We start from the raw sequence: 24,779 nt of genomic DNA on the forward strand, positions 1-24,779 counted from the left end.
TTGAGCAAGTATGATTGGGCATGTCTGCCTCCAGGGCCGAAACTGTCTCAACAACGAAAAACAAACTCTAAAATCTTTCCTTTTTATTCCTATCTTAACTACTACTATCTTATCTCCCAATAATTTTGCGAGGTCGCGCAAATGCTAACGGAAAAGCTTTAGCAAAAACAAGTGTGTGGACGGTTACTGAAATGTTAGGTGGTTCCTTGAAGTGTCAATGTTTTGAGAGAACAATGGCGGGTTCTCATGCGTCACAGGTCGTCTTCAGGTGTCAGGTAACCCAATACCTATCACATTAAGGGACAAACCATTAACAACTATGGAGTGGAATGTCGGTGGATTAAATCTGGGCGCGTAGATTTGTCCCGGTGGGTTATTTTCCTATTCACAACTGCCTGTAAAGGTTTTATGCACAACAGCACTGAAAGAAAAAGAAAAGAAGCATTTGTATTACCAGTTCGCCTATAATCGGATGTAAGTGCCCCCCATAGAAGGTAATCCTTGTCCGAAAACAAAGGTTATGAGTTGCTCGCTGAGTCGGGTCATTTTGTCTCAACTTCTTTTTGCTTTCATCGCTCTTTACCCTCACTGTGTCTCGTGGCTCTAGGCCATTTTCAGAAGAAGCAATCAAATACGAACAAATGTCACACTATCGCATACGTTCTGTATGGCATTCTTGGAATAGTCTTTTCGTATTTCTTGCAAAGGTTAGTTGCTGTCTTAGATCCTTGTAAGCGGTCGGTTATAGCATGGCTTGCTTGAAAATGCAGTGACATAAAATTGTGTGAAAGGCATAGCCTACGACGATGTAACCGCGCCGTAATTAATACAGTCAGGCGTGGCGTAACTGGTAGAGCTTTCGGCTCGGAATCTATGGGTCCTGAGTTCGATTCCCACCGTGCCCCCGACGTTGTGCCCTTGGGAAAGGCACTTTACACGACTTTCCTTCTGTCTATACCGTGTATGTGGCATTGATAATATAAGTTACAAAAACTTGAGTGCAGTGCCACATCGTCCTCGTCTGTCCAAAAGCAAAAATAGAAAAAAAAAAAATTAATACAAGACAACAAACACTAATACTGTTCTTCACGTATATTACACATAGAACCAAGGAGCTTTTATCGTAATTACGGCGCGGTTACAGAACCAACCGCTTACAAGCTGATAAAAGCTCCTTGATAGAACATGCTAGTCTCAGCCCATTAGAAAAAGAATCTCAATAGAAGTGAAATAAGCGTATGAGCTACATATAGAATTACTTATACGAAACGCAATAATCGTTAACACCATTCACTATGATCAGACACCACTACTTCTTGGTTATGTTTTTATTCGTGCAGGATAGCATTTGCCACCGAACAGTTGAAGTAAGTGAGAGGTTTGCATCATTATCCGAATTTCAATAATGAATGCAAACACCGACATAGATATCCAGAACCAAATTGACACACTAGTGACGAAATTTCATGCATAAATATGGTTACAAAACATTGAATGATTTTCATAGTTAAAGCTTATAGTTTATAGCAAGCATATCTTCTCAATGTTGTCAATACAGTTTAACGTTTGTTAGATCAATGCTTACATGTACACAATTTGTTAAACTCATTTAACACGCATGCAATGGGATTTCTCACACCTTCGTTGTTGGATAGGCGCTACTATTCAAAACGTGCACTGATTTAGCGTTAAATGATCGTGAATCATGAGTAATACAACTGTAATATGATCAGAAAGGTAATACGTCTCTTGTTCAACGATTTTTTGTAAAGACGCAAGCACGCGACTTTTACATGTAAAGACCCATGTCAGTAAGGACACCGTTGCTAGCTCTTGTAAAACACGATCATTCGTAAATCGATTGATTCTAGATTGTACCAAACTGCATGCATTTGTTATTAGTAATCTACAGGACTGAAAAAAACACGCATGTTTTCCTTCATTCTGTCAATGAAGTGACAAACATCATGAGGAAGCTGGCGCCTCTCCTCTTCACACGGCTTGCATCTACAAAGAGTAAATCAGAAAATGTTTACAGAACAAAATGAAAATGACAGAAGGATTGTGACAAACCCTTGTAGTGTATGTAGACGTAACTTGGCACTTTCAAATCAAAAAAGGTTGTCAGACAGGTTCATATTCCCCAATCTCGAACCCATACTACTTCCTCACTGTCTGATAAACATGTGTAGCTCATTTAAATGTCATATACAGAAATAACAACACGGGATAAGACTTAGCTATACTTAAGACTGAATAAAACTTGAATGAGTCTTAGATGTGTGACGTACCGGGTAAGACGAGGGGTAGCCATCCTCGTTAAGTTCCATACGGAAGGAGTTGACGACCATGATTCCGTAGATCTGAAACACATTAAATCATGCAAGTCAGTCGTTAACTGCAAATAGAACCCGTCTCATTATCTTTGCAAAGAAGGCTATCTTTTGAGTAACGTTTGCGGGTAGAAGACCAGCATAACTCGAGACAAGACTTACCAAGAAAAAGACGGTCAGGGCGAGGATGGCGATCGTGATGTAGAAAGGAAAAAAGATGATGGCAACAATGCCCTGTGGGAAGGTGATGTAGACAGATTAGTATATCAACCTAAAACAACAAAGGTGCATGTACATTGTAGTTAGGAGGATAGTGCTTACTCTCCAAGCAGAGGTTAGGCTTTGACTGTTTTTTTTTCAACGTTTTTTTAGTCATTTTTATCGGGCTTTCTAATTTGTCATATTTTTTCGCTGTGTCCAACCTAACCCAGCCTCTGCCTGGAGAGTATAGTGCTAGTCTGGGTGTCACTTTACTCTTTTCATGACGGTATTTTTTAAACATTGCTTAGACAAAGCCAGTTCTGGCTAATCAGCACATGGTACATGGTAAAAGCTCTTCTTCTGTCATAACAGTACATTAACCACATCAATTATGTATGACCGGTAGACCTGAAATGATAAGGGCATCAGGCCTTTTTTTTACAATACTACACCGTGGTCTGTGTATCCAATCATAAACGTTGTTGTGAGGGATGTACAGGAACACTGATTTGGTATGCTGATGACAGTTTTGATCGATAAGAACTGTACATTTGCACCTACGACCTAATGTTATTATTATATGTATTAATCGTCACGTTTTCTGGTTATTCTGTGAAAGGACACGTTAAGACTTTCTCTCCCAACATCTGCTAGGAGATTACTACCGTGTATCATACTCACTCCTGCGCCGGTTCCTGCGGTGACACCAACAGTAAAGAACGTAACAAAACAGGTCCACGCCAACAGGGCGATGTACAGTACCAAACAGATGCTTGACCAGATGACCCAAGCAAGGCACGCGCAGGCGTTGTTCTGTAATATTTATTACGATGAGTACAACATCGGAAATCATAACGAGAGGCACAAGAACTACATTGCTTACTAAGAATATAAATTACTGCTCCGCTGTTGGTATGAAGAAAATTGTATATATTTCAACTGATCATGATGAAACAAACATGTACAAATCAGTTTAAAAGTAGTGAAAACAAGTGTTAAAAGTACAGATGACCGACGTAGCGGCAAGAAGCTTCAGAAAACGTAACTTTGGGAGAAAGGTAAACATTTTCAAACGCAAAATACAATATTTATAGAAATATGATACTGATGCCGAAGTTCAAAAGATAATTACGTTCTCTGTGGTTTCATGTTCGTGGTTTTAGGCCGCTTAAATTCTTGAAAGCGAACTTAAAATCCATCTCAAAATGCTTGTTCTGTTGTGTACCACCCTACCACATTGTCTCAACCGTGAACTAAAAACGAAAAATGGACTTGTCATCATTTTGTCACACTCCACTTGCCATTATAATTACTAACCTTCAAAGCACCGAAGATGAGTACGATAGAGAACACAATGGAGATGCCATAGCTAGCGATGTTGCCGAACACATTGGCAAAGACCCAACAGGTGTACCCTGGGCAAAGCACTAAGGAAGGTAAAATGATAAACATGACTCAGATATGTCTATAAGAACCCAACAACAATTAGATGTAGAATTTTACTGCAAACAATCGCCACAAGTTATGTAGATTGATATGAGTAGCTGTTATGGCGGTTTAGACAGTAGCTGACATTCTTGACGCCAATCTCGGAAAGACAATCAGAATGTCACATAAGGAAGATTCATTTTACCTGCACCACCAGAAGCCACAATTGACCACACTTGCAAGCCTAGTCCTATCACTGACAGGATCTGTGAAGTAAAAATATCATATGCAATGACAAAATGCTAGTACGTGCTGATGTCAAAGATTATGAACCAGTACCTGATAATTCCAATTCATACTACTCCATGTTTGTGGATACTTATAGTTAGATAAAACATTCAATCAGTATGTATGTCACATTTTCGTACTCATGTAGTGTTTTTTGTGTTATTGGGATTTTTATTCTAACAGGTTCTATATGCACATATTGTGCATTAATATTGTACATGCTCATATTGTGCATTTTGTTGTCATTAATTGAATAAAGATATACCAACTCGGATAAAACATAGATGCTAGAAATACAGATTGATAAATGCTAAACGCTGGATTCGTATACAGTAGAAGCCTCTTAACTGCACACCCCATTTGCCAGTGCATTTCGTTCAATTATCCGAACGTGCAACAAAGCGAAGTTATTAAGCTGGACCGCGCCACAACGGGATTTGGGGATTTCGTGCAGTCAACAGAAGTGTGCGATTATCCGTGGTGCAATTAAAGCCCCGGTCACAAAGCGCGTACGATTCCTTACGATGGACTATTCCGCATATCGTACGATGAGCACAGTACATCGCAAGAAAATCGTAAGCATCGCAAGCCATCGCAACGCATCGGATGGTGTTCAAAATTTTTTCAGCGTCGCACGATTTTTCACTTGTGTCTCTTCTGTATAGCCGTCTGACCGCTTTTGTGCTTCTTTAACCAACAAAATGTGGACATAGCTGTTAAATACCTTCCTATAATATCTTTAACTGTAAAAATAAATTAAAAAAGACCATGACAACAAGAGTATTGCAAGCAAAAGTTCAAATCAAGTGTGAGTACTGGTATGGTTATCTCGGCTTGCTTGCCGGCTCTACGTGTCAGGCTCTTTCGAAGATCGTATCATGATATGCTATCAACAAAAAGATACCATCATACAAAAATCATATGATAAGCATTATATCATATGTATTTCCGACTCATAGAGCCTGCCTTTATGTTCGAGTTGTCCCCATGGTTATTACGATTATGGTAAACTGACCCAAGACCGACGAGAGCTGAGATTTGATCTAATTATAAACTCACGTGCATGAAGCGATCAAACAATTGTCTGCATCACCTGTGCGGTGCGCGCTGTTCTCTGGTTGCGACTGTGGCAGTTGCGACTGATATATTTCCCCTTTTCGTCAATATCGACAATATCAGGGAAAACTGAAACCATCACAACATGCTAAAAAATCATAAATCTATAACCTCATCAGTAGACAAAAATTGCCGTAATGAACTCTGCTATGGGGGCAAATAAAATCTTACGACGATGGCGAAATTTTGAACATGTTCAAAATCCATTTCAGCTCTATTTTTCGCCATACGACGCTCCCCGATTTACTATGATTCACTGCGATTGACGCAGGCACGCTCTTATGACCTCATCGTACGATGCACTACGCGCTTTGTGACCACGGCTTTATATACTTAAACCATTGCTTCCGATTCTCCCCCGACTTACGACGCACTGCGCTTATCCTGCGCATCGGAAGGAATCGCAAGGAATCGTACGCGCTTTGTGACCGGGGCTTAACTGGCTTCTACTGTTGTATTTCATAATCTCTTTCATGTGTAAATAGAACAGGTCTTCATAACCTATCGCAATTACGTAAATGGAAAGACAGTATGTAAATCTACCAAATCGATGATCCCAACAGCGAGCGACCCCTCACGAAGTGCGCAACAACAGCAGGATTGGAGCCGGCAGCAGCACATGATTGGTCTCACAGCGCCCTCTTGGTATCTCTGGAATTTCTGGAGAAGTGAGGGTTTCAAACGTCGAATGTATAGATGGCAAGCAAGAGACTAGACAAGACATAAAATACAGAGACATAAAGTGAAACCTGATCAACTGTATTCAGGTATGCAACGTCACGGGTGTAGCTCACAATTACTCACGGTTGACGACTGATAATAACAAAAAAGTAACGTCCACAAACCGAGCACTTTGCATGCAAATTACAACAACAAAATATAAAGACAACAAATATTTACCAGATATCAAGCGATAACGGAAGTCACTTAAGTTACGGCAACATCGTCCATATGAACACTACATCGAGCCGATATGTGTTATTTCTGTCCCCTGCCCCGGGCTCCGATGGACACAATGAAGGGTGCGGCGACACGAAAATTTTCACACAGATTTATGACGTTGGTAGAAATAGTTGACGACATACTAGTACACACTTTCCCTTTACATTTTTAAACTTAACGAACCGCCACTTGGTAAGAAAAAGACTTCGGTTGGTTTTCACTATTGCAGTGAGACGAACAACGAGGTACTAACTGCAATTGTCGCTCAATTAGTATAACATTTTGTGCAGAAGCTGCTAATGTCGCTTAATTGACTAGATCGAGAACCACCCTCTAGAACCGCCAGCTTTGCGGGATTTAACCGACCGTACTCACGGTGCAAAGCCTGATGTTTGATCGTTTGTAACACGCACTAGCGTTTCTAGGTAATGACGTATGGAGAAGTACCTTGGAAAGGAGAACTGGGTTCAGTAGAGCTTGACGATGTCGTGGAAGGTAGACCCTACCTGCGAGCAGGCCAATGTCGTCACGTATGCCGTCCAACAGGTTGATAGATATGTTCGTCACGTAGACATGAACACTTGCAGTGACGTAGGCATTTTGTTCGTGTTGTAGAACTTGTTACAGCATTTTGCAGTGACGAAAGCATTTTGTGTACGTAAAAAGTGCAGAGGGGGCAGCCTAACAGCTCGAATTACGTTTAATTAAGGATTATCTTAAGTTAGAAACCCACAAACACAGCATTTCTTTTCTGTAACGGGATTTGATAAAAATTGATCTACCCATGAACACTGTAGAAACAGCAGTAGTCCAAAATGACACGTATATTTATCCTATACCTCTATTTTGTACTTTATGTAATAGTTGTTGCCATACTTTGTACCATGTACAATTGTCGTGCAATAAAGTTCTATTTTATATTAAGAGTCTGTAAACGCAAACGCTTAATCTCTACCTAAGCTTAAACCTGTCCACAGACGTACCAGAGGAAGCCATGTAAATCATGTAAATCCAGGAAGCCATGTAAATCCAGTGATAAGACATCACTACTTTTTTGTTAATGTGTTTATTCGTGCATTTGCCACCGAGCAGTTGAAGTAAGAGATTTGCATCATCATCATCGATTATCCGAATTTCAATACTGAATGCAAAAACCGATATCTAGAACCAAATTGAAAGTTAAGTGCTAGTGACGAGCATAATGCTTGCAAAAAAACTAACTAAAGAACATTGAATGATAGTATGACTTTCATAGCACATATTCAAGGCTTATAGTTTGTAGCAAACGCATCTTTTCAACGGTGCACAGTTTTAGGGTCATGTGTAACAGACAGATCACAACAGGTCAATACCGCACAAGTTATCAAACTCACTTAACACGTGCAAATTGGAATTTTCCTCACCTTCCGTGAATGTTGGATAGACCCATCTATATCGTATACTGACGTAGCGTTTAACTAGTGAACCACTAGTAATATACGACACATAAGTAAGATAATACGTCTCTTGTTAAGAGATTATTCGTAAAGCCCCCTTTACAAATCAAGAATTTAGCTCGGCCGAGTTGTCAGCGAGCTCTAAACTACGATAAGGTATGACCCTGATGCCGACGAAGAAACTCTGCCATTTGTTCGTAGGCATCAGGGTCATGCCTCCTCGTAATTTAGAGCTCGATCGCTGACAACTCGGCCGAACTAAATTCTTGATTTGTAAAGGGGGCTTAAGGACGCGAGCATGTGACTTTCTACATGTTAAGACATGGAAGTAAGGGCACCTTTATAAATCATACACCCTTTGTTAGGACTTGTAAAGCACGATTATTTGTAAACCGATTGATTGCTGGATTATACCAAGTTGCATGCATTTGTTATTGGTAATGAGAGAGACTGAAAAAGATCACACTCGTCTTCCTTCATTCTGCCAATTGGCCGACAAAAATCATAAGGAAGTCGGGACCTTTCCTCTTCACACGGCTTGCATCTGCAAAAGTAAATCAGGAAATGTTAACAGTACAAAAAGAGCGAAGGATTGTGACATACATTTGTATTGCAGACGAACTTGGCATTTTCAAATTAAAAAAAAGATTGTCAGAAAGGTTCATATTCCCAAATTTGGAATCCACGTCACTTCCTCGCCATCTAATGAACATATATGCTTCCTTGATGTGACACACAGAAAAAGACTCGGATTTGAAATGTTTTGTGTAATATAAAGTAACTTGCCCCTTGCGTTATTTTCTTGTTTTACAACGGCCTCAAATAAACCAGTGCTCTGTTCTGTCATACACGTACACTTTGAAGTAGAGGAATAACAACACGAGATAAGACTTAGCTGTACTAATTGTCAGAATAAAACTAGAAGGAGTCTTGAAGGCGTATCGTACCGGGTAAGACGCGGGGTAGCCAGCCGCAGCCTCGTTAAGTTCTTGACGGAAAGAGTTGACGACCATAATGCCGTAGATCTGAAACACAATAAATCATGCAAGTGAGTTGTTTAACTACAAATAGATGTAGAACCCGTATGATACTGTGATGTGTATAACATACTTCTTTTGTTGCAAAAATATAAAATCTCATACCTCGGTGAGTTTTTACCTTCGCGGAGAAGGTTATGTTTTGGGTAGCGTTTGTGGGTATGTGTGTATGTGTGTAGAAGATTAGCATAACTCGAGAGTTCCTGGATGGACTGTACTGATATTTGGTATGTGAGTATGCGTAGGTCTTGATGAGACCTACAAATGATTAGATTATCGCCCTCTAGCGGCTTATTAAGGTACTGCGGTTGAACGTCTTGGCTTGATATCTCAGTTCTGAACATGCTTTAGTTGTGATGCTTGAGTGGTAGCTTATGAGTAAGTGGTGTAGCCCCCCCCCTCGAACAAACTTGAACACACATCAAGACAAATAAACAAACAAATAGACTTTAAAAGAATACCTCACTTTTCACGGAGGTAATGAATGATGTTCTTTCTCTAAGACTTACCAAGAAAATGACAAGCACAACGAGGATGGCGATGGTGATGTATACAGGGATAAGACCGATGGCAATGACGGCCTGTGGAAACAAAATGTAGACAGATCAACATAAAACAACAATCAAGGTGTGTGTAGTAAAGAAGATAGTACTAGTTTGGGTGTCACTTTTTTTGGTACTTACAAACATTGCTTAGACAGAATTCTGGGTAATCGGCACATGATAAAAAAAACGGCTCTTCTCTTGTCATAACGGTAAATTAACCACATAAATTATGTATGAGCTGAAATGATAAGGGATCAGGCGTTGTTTTTACAAGACCACAATGTGGTCTGAATATCCACTGACAAGCATGATGTTGAGAGAGTGTGGTTATTCTGTGTGTTTGTTTACTTCGGAAAGGACAACCCGTAACGTTAAGATTTTTCTCCCAACATCTGCCTGGAGATTACTACTGTGACAGTGTATCATATTCTAGCCTGGTAACGAGTCACATTATAGCTCCAGAGTGTCTTCTGTAGAGACTCGGGAGCTATGTTAATCTTACTCACCCCTAAGCCAGACCCTGCTGTGAGGCCAACAAGAACGAACGTGCCCACACAGATCCACACCAACAAGGCGATGTCCAGTGCCAAACAGATGCTTGACCAGATGACCCAAGCAAGGCACGAGCAGGCGTTGTTCTGTAACATTTATTACGATGAGAAGTCAACATTGGAACTCATTACGAGAGGCACAAGAACTGAAAAATATCAATTGCTGTTCTGTTGTTACTCAGTATGAAGAAATTGTATATATTTCCACTGATCACGATGAAACAAGCGTGTACAAATCAGATTAAAAGTATTCCTAACAATTGTTAAAAGTGCAAAACACCGGCGAGGGTAAGGAGGAAACGTAGCTTTAGGAAAAATTGTTTACAATTGTTTGCACAGATCTAATACTGGTAACGAAATTGTTTCACGTTTGCGGTTTTCTCCGTAAATTTTTGACCACAAACGTAACACGTTAACCACCACAAAATGCTGTATCATACCGGCCTACCACATTGTTTCAATTGTGAACTAAAAGCGAAGAATGGAATCATCATTATTTTGCCACACTCCACTTTGCATGAAGTGATTACTGACCTTCAAAGCGCCGAAGATGAGTATGATGGAGAATACAATGGAGATGCCATAGACACCGATGTTGCCGAACACATAGGGGTTAATGACTGGAAAGTAAAATGATAAAAAACATGACCCAGATATATCTTACGAAAAACAACAATTAGATGTGGAATTTTACTGAAAATAGTCATGTTCTGTGAATTGATATGAGTAGTTGTTTCAGCAGTGTAGCTGACATTAACGCTTATCGTGGAAAGACAATGAGAGTATTTGGCATTCATTTTACCTCCACTGCCAGTAGACACAATTGACCACACTTGCAAGCCAATCCCTATCGCTGATAGGATCTGTGAAGTAAAAACCATCATGTGGTTATATGTTATTACAAAATACTGGTACGTGCTGATGTTAAAGATGATAAATCAGCAATCGCGATACATTGCCAATTCACACTACGCCATGTTTGTGGATTTAGATAAACATTCAATCATGCAGTATATACTATATTTTCATAATCGAATCATGTGTTTTTTGTGTTATTCAGATTTTTGTTCTCTCAGGTTTCAGCTCATATTGTGAATTTTGTTGTCACATTCATTGAATAAGTATATACAAAATCGGAGGAAACGTAGTTACTACAAACTGATAAATACTATATGTTACGTAAATGATAAATACGATACTAAACGTTAAATTCGTGTTTCTCATCATCTCTTTCACGTGTGAATAGGACAGGTTTTCATAACATATAAACGGTATATGAATCTACCAAATCGATGATCCCAACAGCGAGTGACCCTTCACGAAGTGCGCAACAACAGCAGGATTGGAGCCGGCAGCAGCACATGATTGGTTTCACAGCGCCCTCTTGGTATGTCTGGTATTTCTGGAGAAACAACAGGGAGGGGTTCAAGCGCCGAATGTAAAAATGGCAAGCATTAAGAGCCGTAACAAGATATAAGATACAGAGTCGTACAGTAACACCTGTTCCACTGTAGTCAGAGGTCTGAAACGTCGCAGGGTGTGGCTCACAATTACTCACGGTTGATGATTGTGAACAACAAATCCCAATTAAGCTTGACAAACGGAGCTATTCACATGCAAATGACAACAAAATACAATGACAGGTATCAAACGATAACGGGTATGTATGCCTTTTCACGTCCCTAATACGCAACGTTATCTACACTTAAGTCATGGCAACGTCGTACGTATGAACTCTAGAGATGTCAGGAGTCGAAATGTCCGGAGCCGAAATGTGTTATTTCTGTCACCTGCCCTGCGTTCCGATGGACACAATAAAGGGTGTGGCAACGTGGCAAGTGGATCAGATCTTCACTCGGAATTTTGTCACATTTACGACGTTGGTAGAAATATTAGACTACATACACACTTTCCATTTAAATTTTCAAACCAAACGAACCTCCACTTGGTAAGAAAAAGACTTGTTTTGCACTATTACAGTGAGACGAACAGCGAGGCAGCTGCAGCTGTCACTCAATTACAAAAACATTTCGTCCATGGTCAGAAGCGACAGGTGTCGCTTAATTGAGAACAACCTGATAGAATCGCCAGTTTATCCGGCTTTAACCATCCGTATTTACTGAGTAAACATGATGCTTTATCGTTAATAACACACTCTAACTTTCTAGCTTATAACGTATGGAGAAATACCTTGGAAAGTAGAACTGTATTCAGTAGAGCTTGACGATGTCTTGGAAGGTAAACCCTACCTGCAACCAGACCAAGGCCGTATGTCGTCGGACAGGTGGATGAATATGTCCTTCTTCACGGTAAACACCAACACTTGTAGTGACGTAGGCGTTTTGTGCGTGTTGTAGGAAGTGCAGCATTTTTCCGTGACGAAAGCATTTTGTGTACGTAAAAAGTAGAGAGGAGGCAGCCAAACAGCTCGAATTGCGTTTAATCAAGGATTATCTTAAGTTAGAAACACAGCAAACACAACACATCTTTTCTGTAACGGTATTTGATGAAAATTGATCTACATATGGGCATTGTAGGAACAGCAGTAATCTAAATGACACATTTGTCTTAAGTCGCAATTTGTAAACGCAAACGCTTAAATCAATACCTTAAACCTGTCAACAGCCGTACCAGAGAAAGCCATGTAAATCCGGTAAACCCTGGCAAACAAAGACTGCTTTCGATTTGTTTGTTTGTTTTCTGCGTTTATTTAGAGCGTGGACTCAGCTGCCTGGCTACATATATTAAAGCCACCGACAGTGGAAACCACTACAAGCTTTTAGGGCTGACCATGGGTTGGCAGCCGTCCTGTCATACCCCCTAGCTTTGTGATATGCCGTAATATTGAGGGAGTTAGAGAGTAAAAGAGTACAGTATACATGGCGGGGACGGAAAATATTAGTAAAAGCAGCCACAAAGAAGGCACGTAACTTAAATTGTACTCGTAACTTAAATTTCCGTCTTTCGCTCAAACCTTACTATTGCATAATAAAATCACTTGTGCTATACCAATTAGCCACGTTTCTAGATTCTAGTTATTTTACAACCTTTTGCGCTAACACTTTATGGCTAATATAAAACTTTTTTTCTTTTGTAGATGGGAACAAATTGTTGTCTCCCTGCGGCTTTTCTCAAACCAGCTGCATCTATAAGAAGATAAGAGTACAAGGTAAGTCAACTCAAAACTAGACGATGCACAGATGAAGTCTAGTACGTGGACGATTTAACAAATGAAATTTACAACAAGCATATTGTTTTCATTCAATAGACATAGAACAGCTCCTCTACTTTTCTTAAATACTGTTTCAGAAATGCATTTACGTTCCTGGTATGAAAGTCAGCAGTATACTACACCACAGTTGTAAGATAGGCGATCAGCACCTCGTATGGAGTTGAGCGCACTTCCGGCGAGTCCTTGAGATCTCGGTAGTGGGAGCACACAACTATGATGCCGTACGACTGAAAACACAACAGGAGAATGAATGAATGAATGAACTTTATTGCCCGACATTTGTACATGGTACAATTGTAAGGCAACAATAATAGGTCAATTAATACAATGATACTTGTCTAAGGTCTATAACTACATACATGTATAGTACAGGAATGTGAACATGAGAGAGGGAATTAATTGTAGACTATAGAGAGCGGAAACTAGAACGAAAGAGGGCGTGGGTCAGATATTACGTAAGAAAGACACGGTAGGTAGATTCATAGATAGGCACGATAAAGAGCGAGGAATATATATATGCATAATAGGGGAGACTGACACATCACATGAGAAAAATACACACGATGGTTGGAAATTATTTGTTGACTAAAGTGGAAATTTTGTCATGAAAAGTCCATGTGAAGGTTATGATCCTTTCATACTTACCAGGACAACAATGATGACGCCGGCAATAGCCATCAGGGCTATGGTAAGGAACCGTATGAGATCCACAAATCCACCCTATTTGGGGAAAAGGCTCTAGGTTAGTTGGTCTATCAAAATCAAATGTAAATATACACATGTACTATGTGCGCTTGCGTACTTTTGTGTGTTCGAGTGTGTCTAGGAATTACTCTCCAAAGATTAGGCTCCGGCTGTTTTTGAGGTTTTTTAAAGGCTTTTTGGGGCTTTCTATTTTGTACCGTTTTCTTTATGTCTCGTTCAACCAATTCAAGAGACATAAAGAAAACAGTACAAAATAGAAAGCCCGATAAAATCGCATAAAAAAAACGTCAAAAACAGCCAGAGCCTAACCTCTGCTTGGAGAGTACGATCAGAAACTACTTTTGAAAGACAACTAAATTCCCACCTTTTCTTCAAAATGTATATATTCATTCAGTTTAAGAGCTATCGTATAGACTAATACATTCATTTATTTCGTGTTTGGAAAAGGGGCTGGGCACAAAGAGACGTGAATGTAACAACGTCTGGTAGTGTCTCAATGATACGACAGGGCAGTGACTTCTCTGTGATCGTGCTGCGACCTAAAATCTGACAGATCGCTCAACGAACTTCAAAGATAAAGGAACTTTTTTACGCTTTGTAACCTTTTTAGTCATACTTCTCAAATTTTGTAAAATCGTGCATAATATTCCAGTTATGAAATCAAGAGTTACCCAAATCAAATTTAGGTCGCAGCGAGGTCTCACCATGATCGTTACTTACTGCGTCATTTGGTCCTACACTCAGGGCAAACGTGACCACTCCTGCATAGATAGCCAAGGCGATCGCCAGGGCGAGATGGAGACCTGCCCAGATAACCCAGATCAGGCAGAGCGTGGGATTGTTCTGTAAACGTTAACAACAGTAAAATTGAGTCAGGTACGCAGCCTATATACAAGTTGGAATGGGTACAGAAGGCCTACATATATATCGAATACTAGTACAATCCACCAGGGTGTTCTCGAATTATGCTGGTCTTAATTGATAAGCTTTTGCCACCACCCCCACAAACTACCCTAGTATACCGAAAACATAACCTTCTTGGCGAAGGTAAGACGATTTATAGACTTCTCAGGCACTAACGAATTGATTGGTAAACTTAGATCACAAAAATGCGCGTGAGTGATGCTAACGGTATGAAGTTTTGCAACGTCATCAAAATTTGATTTGCATTTCTGATAACGTCCTGAGATTTGACTCACGTGGGTTGCACCAATGATGAGCAGGACTGCCACCAGTACGGACACACCGAACACAGCCACGCCGACGAACACCTCTTCAGTGGGAACGACTGGATAACAACAAAACTTCGGTCATCTTTTGTATAGCGTAGCCATGAAAGCTTTTATTATTAATCGGGCTGACTCCATCTTTGAACCAAATTTTGTTAGAAATTCTTTCAAACTGTGCAATATAGAAGTTTATTTGCAAGGTCGTGCTCAAGTGCTAATTACAAGTTCATTGTATAAACATTGATATACAAGTGACAATGGACAGTTATGAACAATATTATTCTACTATAATACCAGTGTTGTCTATTTCTAAACAGGTTGGGTTTGACTTCTTTTTTTAAAGCAGAGGGAGACGAAAAGCCCAACCTTTTCTAAAATTTGTGGGTTCTGCGATTTCAAGAGAAAAGTGGCTTTCTGTTCGTCTGTCGATGTGGAGACGTTGGGATAAGTTTCTAAACAGAGTGATTCTTTCGGTTTGGTTGAATGGACATTTGGAAATAAAATGTGTAAAATATATAAATTACGCTAAAAATATAGATGTACTCTATTATATTCATACAGAAAAATGTATATAAGTCAATATGGATTTCTTACCATCACTCCCCATGGCTCGAATCCATCGGTACACATAGAAACCACCGGTCACAAATGAGAGAACCTGCAATATGTAACGTTAACGTTAGCTATCAAAACCAAACAGTGTATTTGTAGTTAAGCGTACGTTATTTGAGGTAAAAATGCACAGTGACATTGAAAAAATACTGTACAATCGGAAAAGGGACAAGAAAACACGCATTTTTACCAAATGCAGGACTCCTATAACTATCGATCCGGTCCGGAGACTGCAGCAGCCACAACAGCTGGCTCGGAGACGAATGCACATGACGGTGCCACAGCGCCGACTAGCGGTATCTAGAAATATAGCAGTTATCAAGGTCAAGAGTTCACCGTTCAGACAACACTAATATGATATCAATTTTACCGTATATTCAGCAAGCATGACATGGTATTTTCAGTGTGTAGGTCAAACTAACCAACACAGTGTCCAAGGAGACACAATAGCCCCGTTACATACCATTCGAATCGTTTGCCTTGCAATGCGTGTTAAATTTTGCAGCACTAATTGAAAACGGCAACGAACTATGCCCTTTCCACTAAGGTGGTAACCGGTGACATTATGTATATCGCGTCTGTCTTTCAGTTGGATGCACAACTCCCAGCCCTGAACTGACACGGTTTCTAGAATGTGTGAATGTTCACATTTCTCACGGTAAGCACTGTTCAAAGTATCGGTTGAAGGTGCTTTGCCCAAAATGTTATGGGGCATCAAGAAACTTACTACAACCATAGGATATGCTATAAAATCATTAAACAGTGTATCTAATGTACTCAAATTGTATACACATAAAGTCTCAAGTCATGGTCATATATACACAACGTACTTTACGAATCAACTAGCTTGAAGCGTGCACTGTAACAGTATGACTTACCAAGAACGTTATATCCTTGGACTTACATACAATACGTATAAGCTACTGACTATTGTGATAACGGTTGACACAAACCTCAGAGAAGTTGTACAGACAGATCCCACCGATTGAAGACCAAACCTTGCTCGTGAAAGACTCGGTCTGGCCAGGAATGCCGTCGAACAAGTTCACCGGTGATCACACAGCAGTGACAGTTATTGTTGTATTATGGGAAGGGGGCAAAACTCGGCCAAGGCCGATGTCTGACTGTATCTAGCTTTAGAAGCGGTGTTGTGTGATAGAACATCGTTCTGTCTATATCCTGGCTTCCTTCCAGGACCATACTCTGGTGTGTGGAAGCATATGGAGCTAAGATTTCAGATTGTCAGAATATAAAAACTGATAGAATTATTTTCCATTCAAAAGTTCCCTACAAATGTGTTGACAATATTTACACTACTATTCTACCATAAAATATCCAAGATCAAAGACACTCTGAGTGTAATGCGTGTTGAAACGTTTTATTACAGAGGCATAGCGTGGTGGATGTCAACTTGGAAAGTCCACAACACGACTTCACAGTAATAAATATACATCAAAACAGATTAAAGTTTACCATTTGTGGATATTTACACCAGTGTAACTCTCCAGAAAAAAAAGACAGAACACAGCCCAGTCACCAACCTTCTCCGTGCTTACAGCTACATGTACTGCACTGTTCAGTTGGTATGTAAATTTAGATGAACAGTGAAATTACTGTACTGGACTGCTAAATAAGTACATTGGATTCAATACCAGGACTATCAGCTGCACATCCTTTCGATAGAGAAACTCAAATCCATGTCACAAGACGTGTATTTATAATTCCGGAACATATACTACTGCGATAGTGCTACATTTTTGTCATATCAGTTGGTACGTCTGGTCTCAACAACTTTCAAGGGCACGTTACTTGAAACCGTTTATTTCAAATCGCCGTATACATGTACCATTCGCTGTAAACGCTGCGCCTGTGTTTGACAACATAAAAAAATTGGACTTTGGAGAAATTCGGCGATGGATCTGTCTTATTTTAAGCTGACGTTGATTTAAATAAAAGAAAACTAGAGAAAATCTGGAGTTGTCTTCCCTTACACAGGCTGTACCTGTAAAATGACAAAGGATGAAAATTACTATGCTTATTTGTAGAAAGCCATGCAAATATACTGTTTGATGTTTAATACTGGGCGTTTAAAGTAAGATTTGCAAAAAAAATATGTTCACAGTGTTTATCTTCAAAAACAATGAAAAGCAGGGCAAAATGCAATATGCCAAAGAAGCAGCAGGTTATGTGAAATGAGTTTTTCTAAATTTATTTGCATTTAGGACGAAAATGTGAAGATTCCACAATCAGAACAACTACCTGTTGCCCGTCCCTGAGTTCTTTGTAATATGAGCACACAATCACGATGCCGAAAATCTGAAATAAAACATAAAGTTACGAATCAGACATAGGAAGTATTGCGCTATGTTATTCATTTCATAACATGGCATTCAACGGAAATTAGAAGAAAATACGCCTGAACACAAGGTTAACTGCTGAGAAGATCACTTGGAGCTAGGTTTAAAAAAAATGAACATGGAAACATAGCAAAGCGAGGACACATAACGAGCTGAAAATATCAAATGTACACTTTCTAAAGACCACCAGCCTGGTTACTGCACAGAAAAGGACAACGTCATTTCCGCCAATATTCGAACGTGTTCGAATACGATTCCGTTCGAACGGTTCGAATGTGACGCACGCGCGTACGTTGTTGGAACACGTTCAAATGTTGAATGTCATGGCGTGCGCCCCCTGTACATGTGGCACGTCTCGTGTATTGTTGCGCTCATAAAGTAACATAATAGTATGATCTTCAAGATCTAAAGTCACTTACCAAGAAAATGATGATAATGACGGCGATGACGAGGGTGATGATGGCGGGGATGAGGCTGATCGGGATGAAAACTCCCGTCTGTTGGAACAGATCATAAGTTAGACTGACTTTAAACGAGCTCAGTAGATCTTGGAGAGGCGTAAAAGTTTATCTTTTCTTCATGACGTCACCTGGTGACGTCGCGTGCTCACAAAAATCTTCAGAATAATTCATATATGTACAAAAGATATGTTAAAAGTATGAAAACATCATTCAACTGCAAATGTAATTATTTTATAACTTTATTGCACAACAATTGTACGAGGTACAAAGTATGGCATCTACATAACTGCAGTTCTATAGCTTAACTTAAGGCTTATTATTATGAATATCTACCAGCAATACGACAGATCCCGCAACAGCCAGTCCAAAGGCCCCGCCGATCGAGACCACGCCCACATAAGCACCCAGGCCGATCTCTATGGCCAGGTGCAGGAACGCCCAGATGATCCACACCAGACACAGGCCCCGCCTCTCCTGTACAGGGCAAGCACAGGGTCATGCCCTTGGCGTTAGAATCGCCTAGTCCTTCTCACATAAAAACTCTAATACACAGGTACATGCACAACATGTTGATTTAACCTTTATATTGATTCCGTAAAAATGTTGCTCATTCAAAGAACTATGAGAGACAGAAGATTGTGGTTATCTTTGTCATTTTGATAACACATGTGAAGAGGAAGATGAGATACGACGTACCTTAGCCACACCGACGATCAACACAATGGCGATGGCGGCAGACAGGCCCATGACACCGATGCCAGCGCTATCATACGCGATGACTGGATGTTAGAAAAACAACGACGGGTCTAGTCACACTCGTCTGTACGACTCCATAACATTTCGTATTTATAACAAAGTATGAAAGAAACTCAAAGAAGACTACATCATCGATCAGATCACATTAACCAGGTAGCGAAGAAGCAGACAAACATGTTCATCCAAGTCACCAAGAACAGTGTGTGATAAGACTGGTAAAACAGTGAGGTGTTTTTCCATACCAGTGGTAAGGTCATGGTCAATGTTCTGGTACAGTTCCCAAGCGTAGAATCCTCCTCCCAGTAATGTTAGGAACTGTCAAGTTGAAAAAAAAAACATCTTAGTTTTCCTTCATTAGACGGAAATCTCCGATCAATCCATTGCGTACATTACACTTGTATTGCAAGGGAAGAGCAGATTGTTTCATGTCGAGTGAGAGGACTATGCCCTGTGGAATGTGTTCGACTGTGCTCACAAACACCGAACTTACTACCCACTACTTTGCCTATTTCTACTAAGTGAATTAGGGATGTGTGAAAGAAGGAACAACTTCTTACCAAATAGATGATCGCGACAATAAGGGATCCGCTGTGAAGACTGCAGCAGCAGCATTTAGTAAGACGACAACAAGCCATGGTCACTGTATGTTTTTTTCAACGGTGCACTTCTAGAAAAATAAGAACACGTTCAGTGGAACATTCGAAGGAACGAGGTTCGAACAGTCGGGTTCCATAGTCGTGATCGATTCCACGGCACGTAGGGAACACTGGGAACGAGGGCATATTTTTTACGTATTTGAGAGTCTTTACGGTCATATTTCCGACTAGTCCGGAAAATCAATGTTTCAAAAACGTTCTGTATTTCGTTACCATCACCTAACTGATTACCTGTATGCGCAGCAAACTTGTCATTCTCTTCAGCTGTAAACACCACAGATTGACTAGGAGATCTCTGATGAGTTCCTCGGCAAAGTCACAACAGAAAATATTTGATCGTAATCTTATACTGTTTGCACAAAATGTGTACTTGAAGGTATAAAATGATATATGTACCAGATAGATATACTTGAAGGTATAAAACGCCGATATGGATCTGTTACCTGCTGTAGTTTCACACTTATCCACAAGGCGTCTTGTTTAGGTTTCCATACTCTGAGTGGGAGGGGGGCGTAATGTTTTTATTGTAGTCATGTGTACAAGGTCAGGGGCCAGTATTAGCACCATTACTGCCCATGTAATATAATGTTACCCAGTACTTCTCAGTTTACATGGACTTCTATATGGATATCTTCTCACGTCACACACCCACCATTGTTTAGCACGTAGAGAGTCCAGCAAACAAAAACGAGGAGAAACATGATAGTCTGACGAAAGGAGTGGGTGTAAGGAATTTGGGAAGTTTATTCACATGTACTAGTATGTATCGCAACAAATGCCGTGTAGATGTTGGTAATTACACTCGAAATCATTATTGTCAACAAATACACTATATCAGGACGCAAGCGTCAGCTGTTACTGGGGCATAATTGTAAGAATAGACAGTCTATATTTTACACTTATCATGCATGATCATATGCAGAAAAAAGTTTAATATTATATCTGAAAAATATAGGGTAAGGTAAACATAGCGATTTTGTCGTTTATTTTTCTGATTGCAACACATAAGGTAAACCAGGGCACTTGTGATGAGTACATGACGAATGTTCTAATCGGACTGACAAAGAGTAAAACACTAATCACAATCACGAAGAATGAACAAAGTTGTCTGTTTGCAACATAGCGTGATATTGGGGTCAGGGTTGGTGGTGGCTGATACGAACAGTTTGTATTTGTAATTTCATTTCTAAGGTACATTCTCAATACAATTGATATAACAGACTGCCTTGTTACAGTGTTTTCCTAGTTCGACATGCGTGTTTGTTTGTACGGATTCTAACGTTATGTATGATTGCATTTATCATATATAGATGGAAACTGATGGTTGTTGTCGAGTTGGTCTAGGCATATGCATCATCACCTCTGATCTTCCGGTAGTAGGAGCACACAACCACGATGCCGTACATCTGAAACATGGGAAAGTAATCAAATATGTTGTAGTACGTGACAAATAAAGTGCCGTATAAAAGCTAGAAGAACCGCAACAAAAAGAGAGAACTAGACGTCGATCAAAATAAGAGCGCTAGCATTGTCCCGAGGTTGAAAAAGTGGATAGTACAAATATTACTTACTACCGTTATCTTTAAAAAAACTATATATATGTACTCACACATTAAGTAAAATCTTACCAAGAAAGGGCTCATCACAAAAAAGAAGACCAACGCCAGAACGGCAGCCACCAAGACGACAGTTCCATATGACGCTGACAGCGTGGTCCCCTCCGTCTGTTGAAACATGATCTGTCAGTTTTGTTCAATACCAGCCACTCCAAAGAAAAGAAGTGAGTGAGGTATATCATGAACTCACATTGCTGTGGTTTTGCGGTAGTTCATTTCTATTCATGCAGTCTATGTCTATCACACCTCGTCTATGTCTATCACATCTGGCGTCTATAACACCGTTACAGTTTTTAAAGGCATGCTGAAACGCAAAGCTTATGAACTTTCTTCTCTCTTTCAATAATGCTTTGGAAATGATTTTTCAGATAACTTATTATGATGGGGCATGGTAATGCAGATATTACAGTATAAATATGTCTCTCTCTTGTGCATAACAAGTTAATAAGTACCTGAAGAGTTATTGCCTCGATGACTGCCCCGCCAGACACATGTACCAGTAAGGCTATCGCCAAGGCTGTCGCAACGAGCAGATGGAAAATCGCCCATAGGATCCAAACCAAACATAGGGCGTAGTTTTTCTGTAAAACACATTTGAGTGATTAAGCTGTAAAATAAAGACTAGAGATTTGTATACTTACGCTTTATTTTTAATCATAAACTAGAAATCTGAGATCTCATACCTCCGTGGAACAGTATGCTTTTATTTCCTTGTTCTATTCATTTTGACTTTATCGCTAATCCTGTCTAAAAATATGTGGACCCAACTTTAAACCAAGACAACATTTTGATCCTGGGTCTGACAGTCTCCGCAACACACTATCTTTCGCCTCACATACTGTCACTCTAGACAATATGCAAATAGCTAAGGACACACACCGTGACAAACAAACACACGCCCCGAAAACAAAAATTAATGTCTCCGTTTTCAAGGAGATAATAGTATACTGTGTTTAGTTGCCTATCTGTTAGTTTGATAGAGATGGTACAGAGGTCCAATTTCACCACGTATGTCACACTACGCACTCCAAGTTGTGAGGACTCGGATATTCCTCTACTTGACAAACGGCATGTCAGTTGACCCCCATTTTTATGACCTCTAACTCACCTTCAGCACCCCAACGATGAGGACAATGGCGGCCAGGATGGATAAACCGTAGAAAATCACACCGGTGATCTCAGCAGGTCGAATGGGTTCTAGGAAGAATCATCACAGGAAATGCTGTTAATTTTGTTTGATATCGCATAGTCTAGAGCACAAACAAAAGCAGTGAATTGAGAATTTGTATGACGGAATGACGTATGCATGATAACTGTATTGCAACAAGAATACCTTTACCTGCTTTAAATATAACGCCATACAAGGAGAACGCTGCCAGGCCACCTAACATAGAGATGATCTGTAAAAGGAATGAGTAACACAGATTGGATAAGCGTGAATTAATGTCATAATTCTTCTGGATCATGCAGTGCATCTTTTAATTATGTTTTAAGTTTCCAAAGACGTAACTGGACAACAAGCATTCGGGTAATGTCGAAAAGATGCATGTGGGTTAGCATCTAGCATACATTTTGTCTAAATTCTTTAAGAAAAAACAAAACAACAACAAAATTCGCTTCTACATACGAATTTTTTACTGATAAAGAAGAGCACCGTTTCAAGTTACCAGATGGACGATCCCTACAAATACTGAGCCATGGCGGAGAGTACAGCAGCCACAGAAGCTGTCCTGCAGACGGCAACGACACATCGCTACAAATCAGCGCCACCTATGTTCCTATAGAGGAATAACAAGCACGTCATATGTTTCTGTGGTCATACATAGAACAACTATCTTTGATAACTTCCATCATTAAATCATATCGGTGATATATATATATATATATATATATATATATATATATATACGTAGAGATATATCAGACAAAGATCATGTATGTGTGTTTTCTGCACGCCAAATGTCATCGGGACGCCTTTAAACACAGCAGATTCGCAACGCAAATTGAAGTAAAAGTCATATTTCAGTCGAGCTTGTCATGGGCGTTGACCAAATTATGGATTATGTGCTTCATTGAGTGTATACAATGAACGTTGTCTGTTTACAAAATGCCTGCAAAATACAAACATAACCGTCTACTCAAACTCTACGCAATATATACAGACATTGTAACAGGCTGAGAGTTGAAAACATCAAATCAAATATGAAGTAAAGTGTGTAGCTTTAGATCTGTGTAGTATTCTTTTGATATGTTCCATATCTACATGACATACACGTAGCATGATTTTTGTCTAGTTGAATGTAAGTTAACATGGACACCGTCCGTACGTGTCCTGTAGCTACATTTGTACTTTATGCTCCAAGATCACTGCGAGAGAACCATTGTTTGGATATCGAACATTTTCTGTTCCTCTAGTCGTCTAGAATTTTCCTGCAAATGGCAAATGTTGACAAGAAAAGAAACTTAACAGCATATTTGTACATACAAAAATTTGGTCGCCATTTGTGTTAAAAATAGACTGATGAAAGTACACAGTTCCGAAGCCAAATTGTAAAGGAGTCACTAGAAAAAAACACTCAATTGTCAACGTGTTTTCAGAGGCTGATCTTATCGGTTACTACATCTGGATATTCAATACAAAAGAAGTCTACTAGCAAATAAAAAAGCTACAGTTAGAAAGAACGCTCTGCACGTGCACCTACCAAATTCCGAGTCTGTCTCCTTGACAGAAGAAGCCCCAAAGGCCTTGAATCAAAGCAAGTGTTCACACTGCACTTGGAGTTCTATGTATGGTTTCTAGGAGATTACAGGATATGATCGACACATTCAGAACGGTCGTGATTTTATCTGTAATGGCCGACCAGTATAGTTGTTGGGCCGGTCAAGTGCTAAATCTACTTGATCAGACACGTAGTTAGAAAAATATGTAGTGCATGGGTTGGGCTCACGTACTTTTGTGTGGTAGGCGTTCAGTCAAGAATGGAAGCAAGAACGCTTGTAATTTAGTACTTAGTGTAGTAATTAAGGCTCGTTGGCTCTCTCTATAATATCACTTAACAAGAGTTGAGAAAACGATTTGAATTCAAGTCCTTTGCGAATTCGGTTTCGCACTATTTTGCGCCAGTTTGGCTTCTCCTTACAATACAAAATCGCTTCAACATGAACACATATAGTCTGTGTAACACAAACTCCGCTGTCCAGGGCTCTAACTGGCCCCTCCCCGCGGAGGCCGGCGGATGTTTGGCGGGCTGCTATAAGCGAGATTTAATCAGGCTAGA

The 24,779-nt window shown here is 39.9% G+C and overlaps 3 protein-coding genes and 2 long non-coding RNA genes across 7 annotated transcripts; all 5 read right to left on the reverse strand.

Annotated features, from left to right (window-relative positions):
* Nucleotides 1-1,507: 1,507 nt before the first annotated feature.
* Nucleotides 1,508-12,261, reverse strand: LOC118430760. 3 transcript variants are annotated; one of them, XM_035841778.1, is made up of 8 exons: nucleotides 12,127-12,261; nucleotides 11,163-11,279; nucleotides 10,680-10,740; nucleotides 10,412-10,497; nucleotides 9,833-9,964; nucleotides 9,291-9,362; nucleotides 2,292-2,363; nucleotides 1,508-2,007 (listed from the first exon to the last, which is right to left on the reverse strand). In XM_035841778.1, the coding sequence occupies exons 1-8, from the start codon at nucleotides 12,244-12,246 to the stop codon at nucleotides 1,993-1,995; spliced, it is 675 nt and encodes a 224-aa protein (XP_035697671.1). In that variant the 5' UTR covers nucleotides 12,247-12,261; the 3' UTR covers nucleotides 1,508-1,992. The 3 variants fall into 3 exon arrangements, with proteins under 3 accessions (XP_035697671.1, XP_035697670.1, XP_035697672.1); XM_035841777.1 differs by lacking the exons at nucleotides 1,508-2,007; nucleotides 2,292-2,363 and adding exons at nucleotides 7,359-8,288; nucleotides 8,692-8,769; XM_035841779.1 differs by lacking the exons at nucleotides 1,508-2,007; nucleotides 2,292-2,363 and adding exons at nucleotides 7,359-8,288; nucleotides 8,692-8,769 and having other exon boundaries at nucleotides 12,068-12,240.
* A 38-nt stretch (nucleotides 12,262-12,299) lies between these two features.
* On the reverse strand, nucleotides 12,300-16,004 carry LOC118430761. Its single transcript, XM_035841781.1, has 7 exons — nucleotides 15,846-16,004; nucleotides 15,638-15,701; nucleotides 15,014-15,102; nucleotides 14,535-14,657; nucleotides 13,755-13,829; nucleotides 13,259-13,336; nucleotides 12,300-13,023 (listed from the first exon to the last, which is right to left on the reverse strand). Exons 1-7 carry the CDS (start codon nucleotides 15,924-15,926, stop codon nucleotides 13,009-13,011), a joined length of 525 nt encoding a protein of 174 aa, XP_035697674.1. The 5' UTR covers nucleotides 15,927-16,004; the 3' UTR covers nucleotides 12,300-13,008.
* Nucleotides 16,005-17,012: 1,008 nt separating this feature from the next.
* On the reverse strand, nucleotides 17,013-19,896 carry LOC118430655. Its single transcript, XM_035841641.1, has 7 exons — nucleotides 19,787-19,896; nucleotides 19,472-19,544; nucleotides 19,170-19,252; nucleotides 18,807-18,947; nucleotides 18,432-18,509; nucleotides 17,915-17,971; nucleotides 17,013-17,657 (listed from the first exon to the last, which is right to left on the reverse strand). Exons 1-7 carry the CDS (start codon nucleotides 19,862-19,864, stop codon nucleotides 17,643-17,645), a joined length of 525 nt encoding a protein of 174 aa, XP_035697534.1. The 5' UTR covers nucleotides 19,865-19,896; the 3' UTR covers nucleotides 17,013-17,642.
* Nucleotides 19,897-21,090: 1,194 nt separating this feature from the next.
* LOC118430787 lies at nucleotides 21,091-22,745 on the reverse strand. The gene is made up of 4 exons (XR_004832897.1): nucleotides 22,610-22,745; nucleotides 21,954-22,082; nucleotides 21,514-21,609; nucleotides 21,091-21,291 (listed from the first exon to the last, which is right to left on the reverse strand). It is a non-coding gene; the product is annotated as an uncharacterized LOC118430787 (long non-coding RNA).
* Nucleotides 22,746-22,828: 83 nt separating this feature from the next.
* LOC118430980 lies at nucleotides 22,829-24,548 on the reverse strand. Its single transcript, XR_004832913.1, has 3 exons — nucleotides 24,204-24,548; nucleotides 23,169-23,279; nucleotides 22,829-22,901 (listed from the first exon to the last, which is right to left on the reverse strand). It is a non-coding gene; the product is annotated as an uncharacterized LOC118430980 (long non-coding RNA).
* Nucleotides 24,549-24,779: the final 231 nt, after the last annotated feature.

This window comes from Branchiostoma floridae, chromosome 14 (assembly GCF_000003815.2).
Source record: "Branchiostoma floridae strain S238N-H82 chromosome 14, Bfl_VNyyK, whole genome shotgun sequence".
NCBI classification, from domain to species: Eukaryota; Metazoa; Chordata; class Leptocardii; order Amphioxiformes; family Branchiostomatidae; genus Branchiostoma; species Branchiostoma floridae.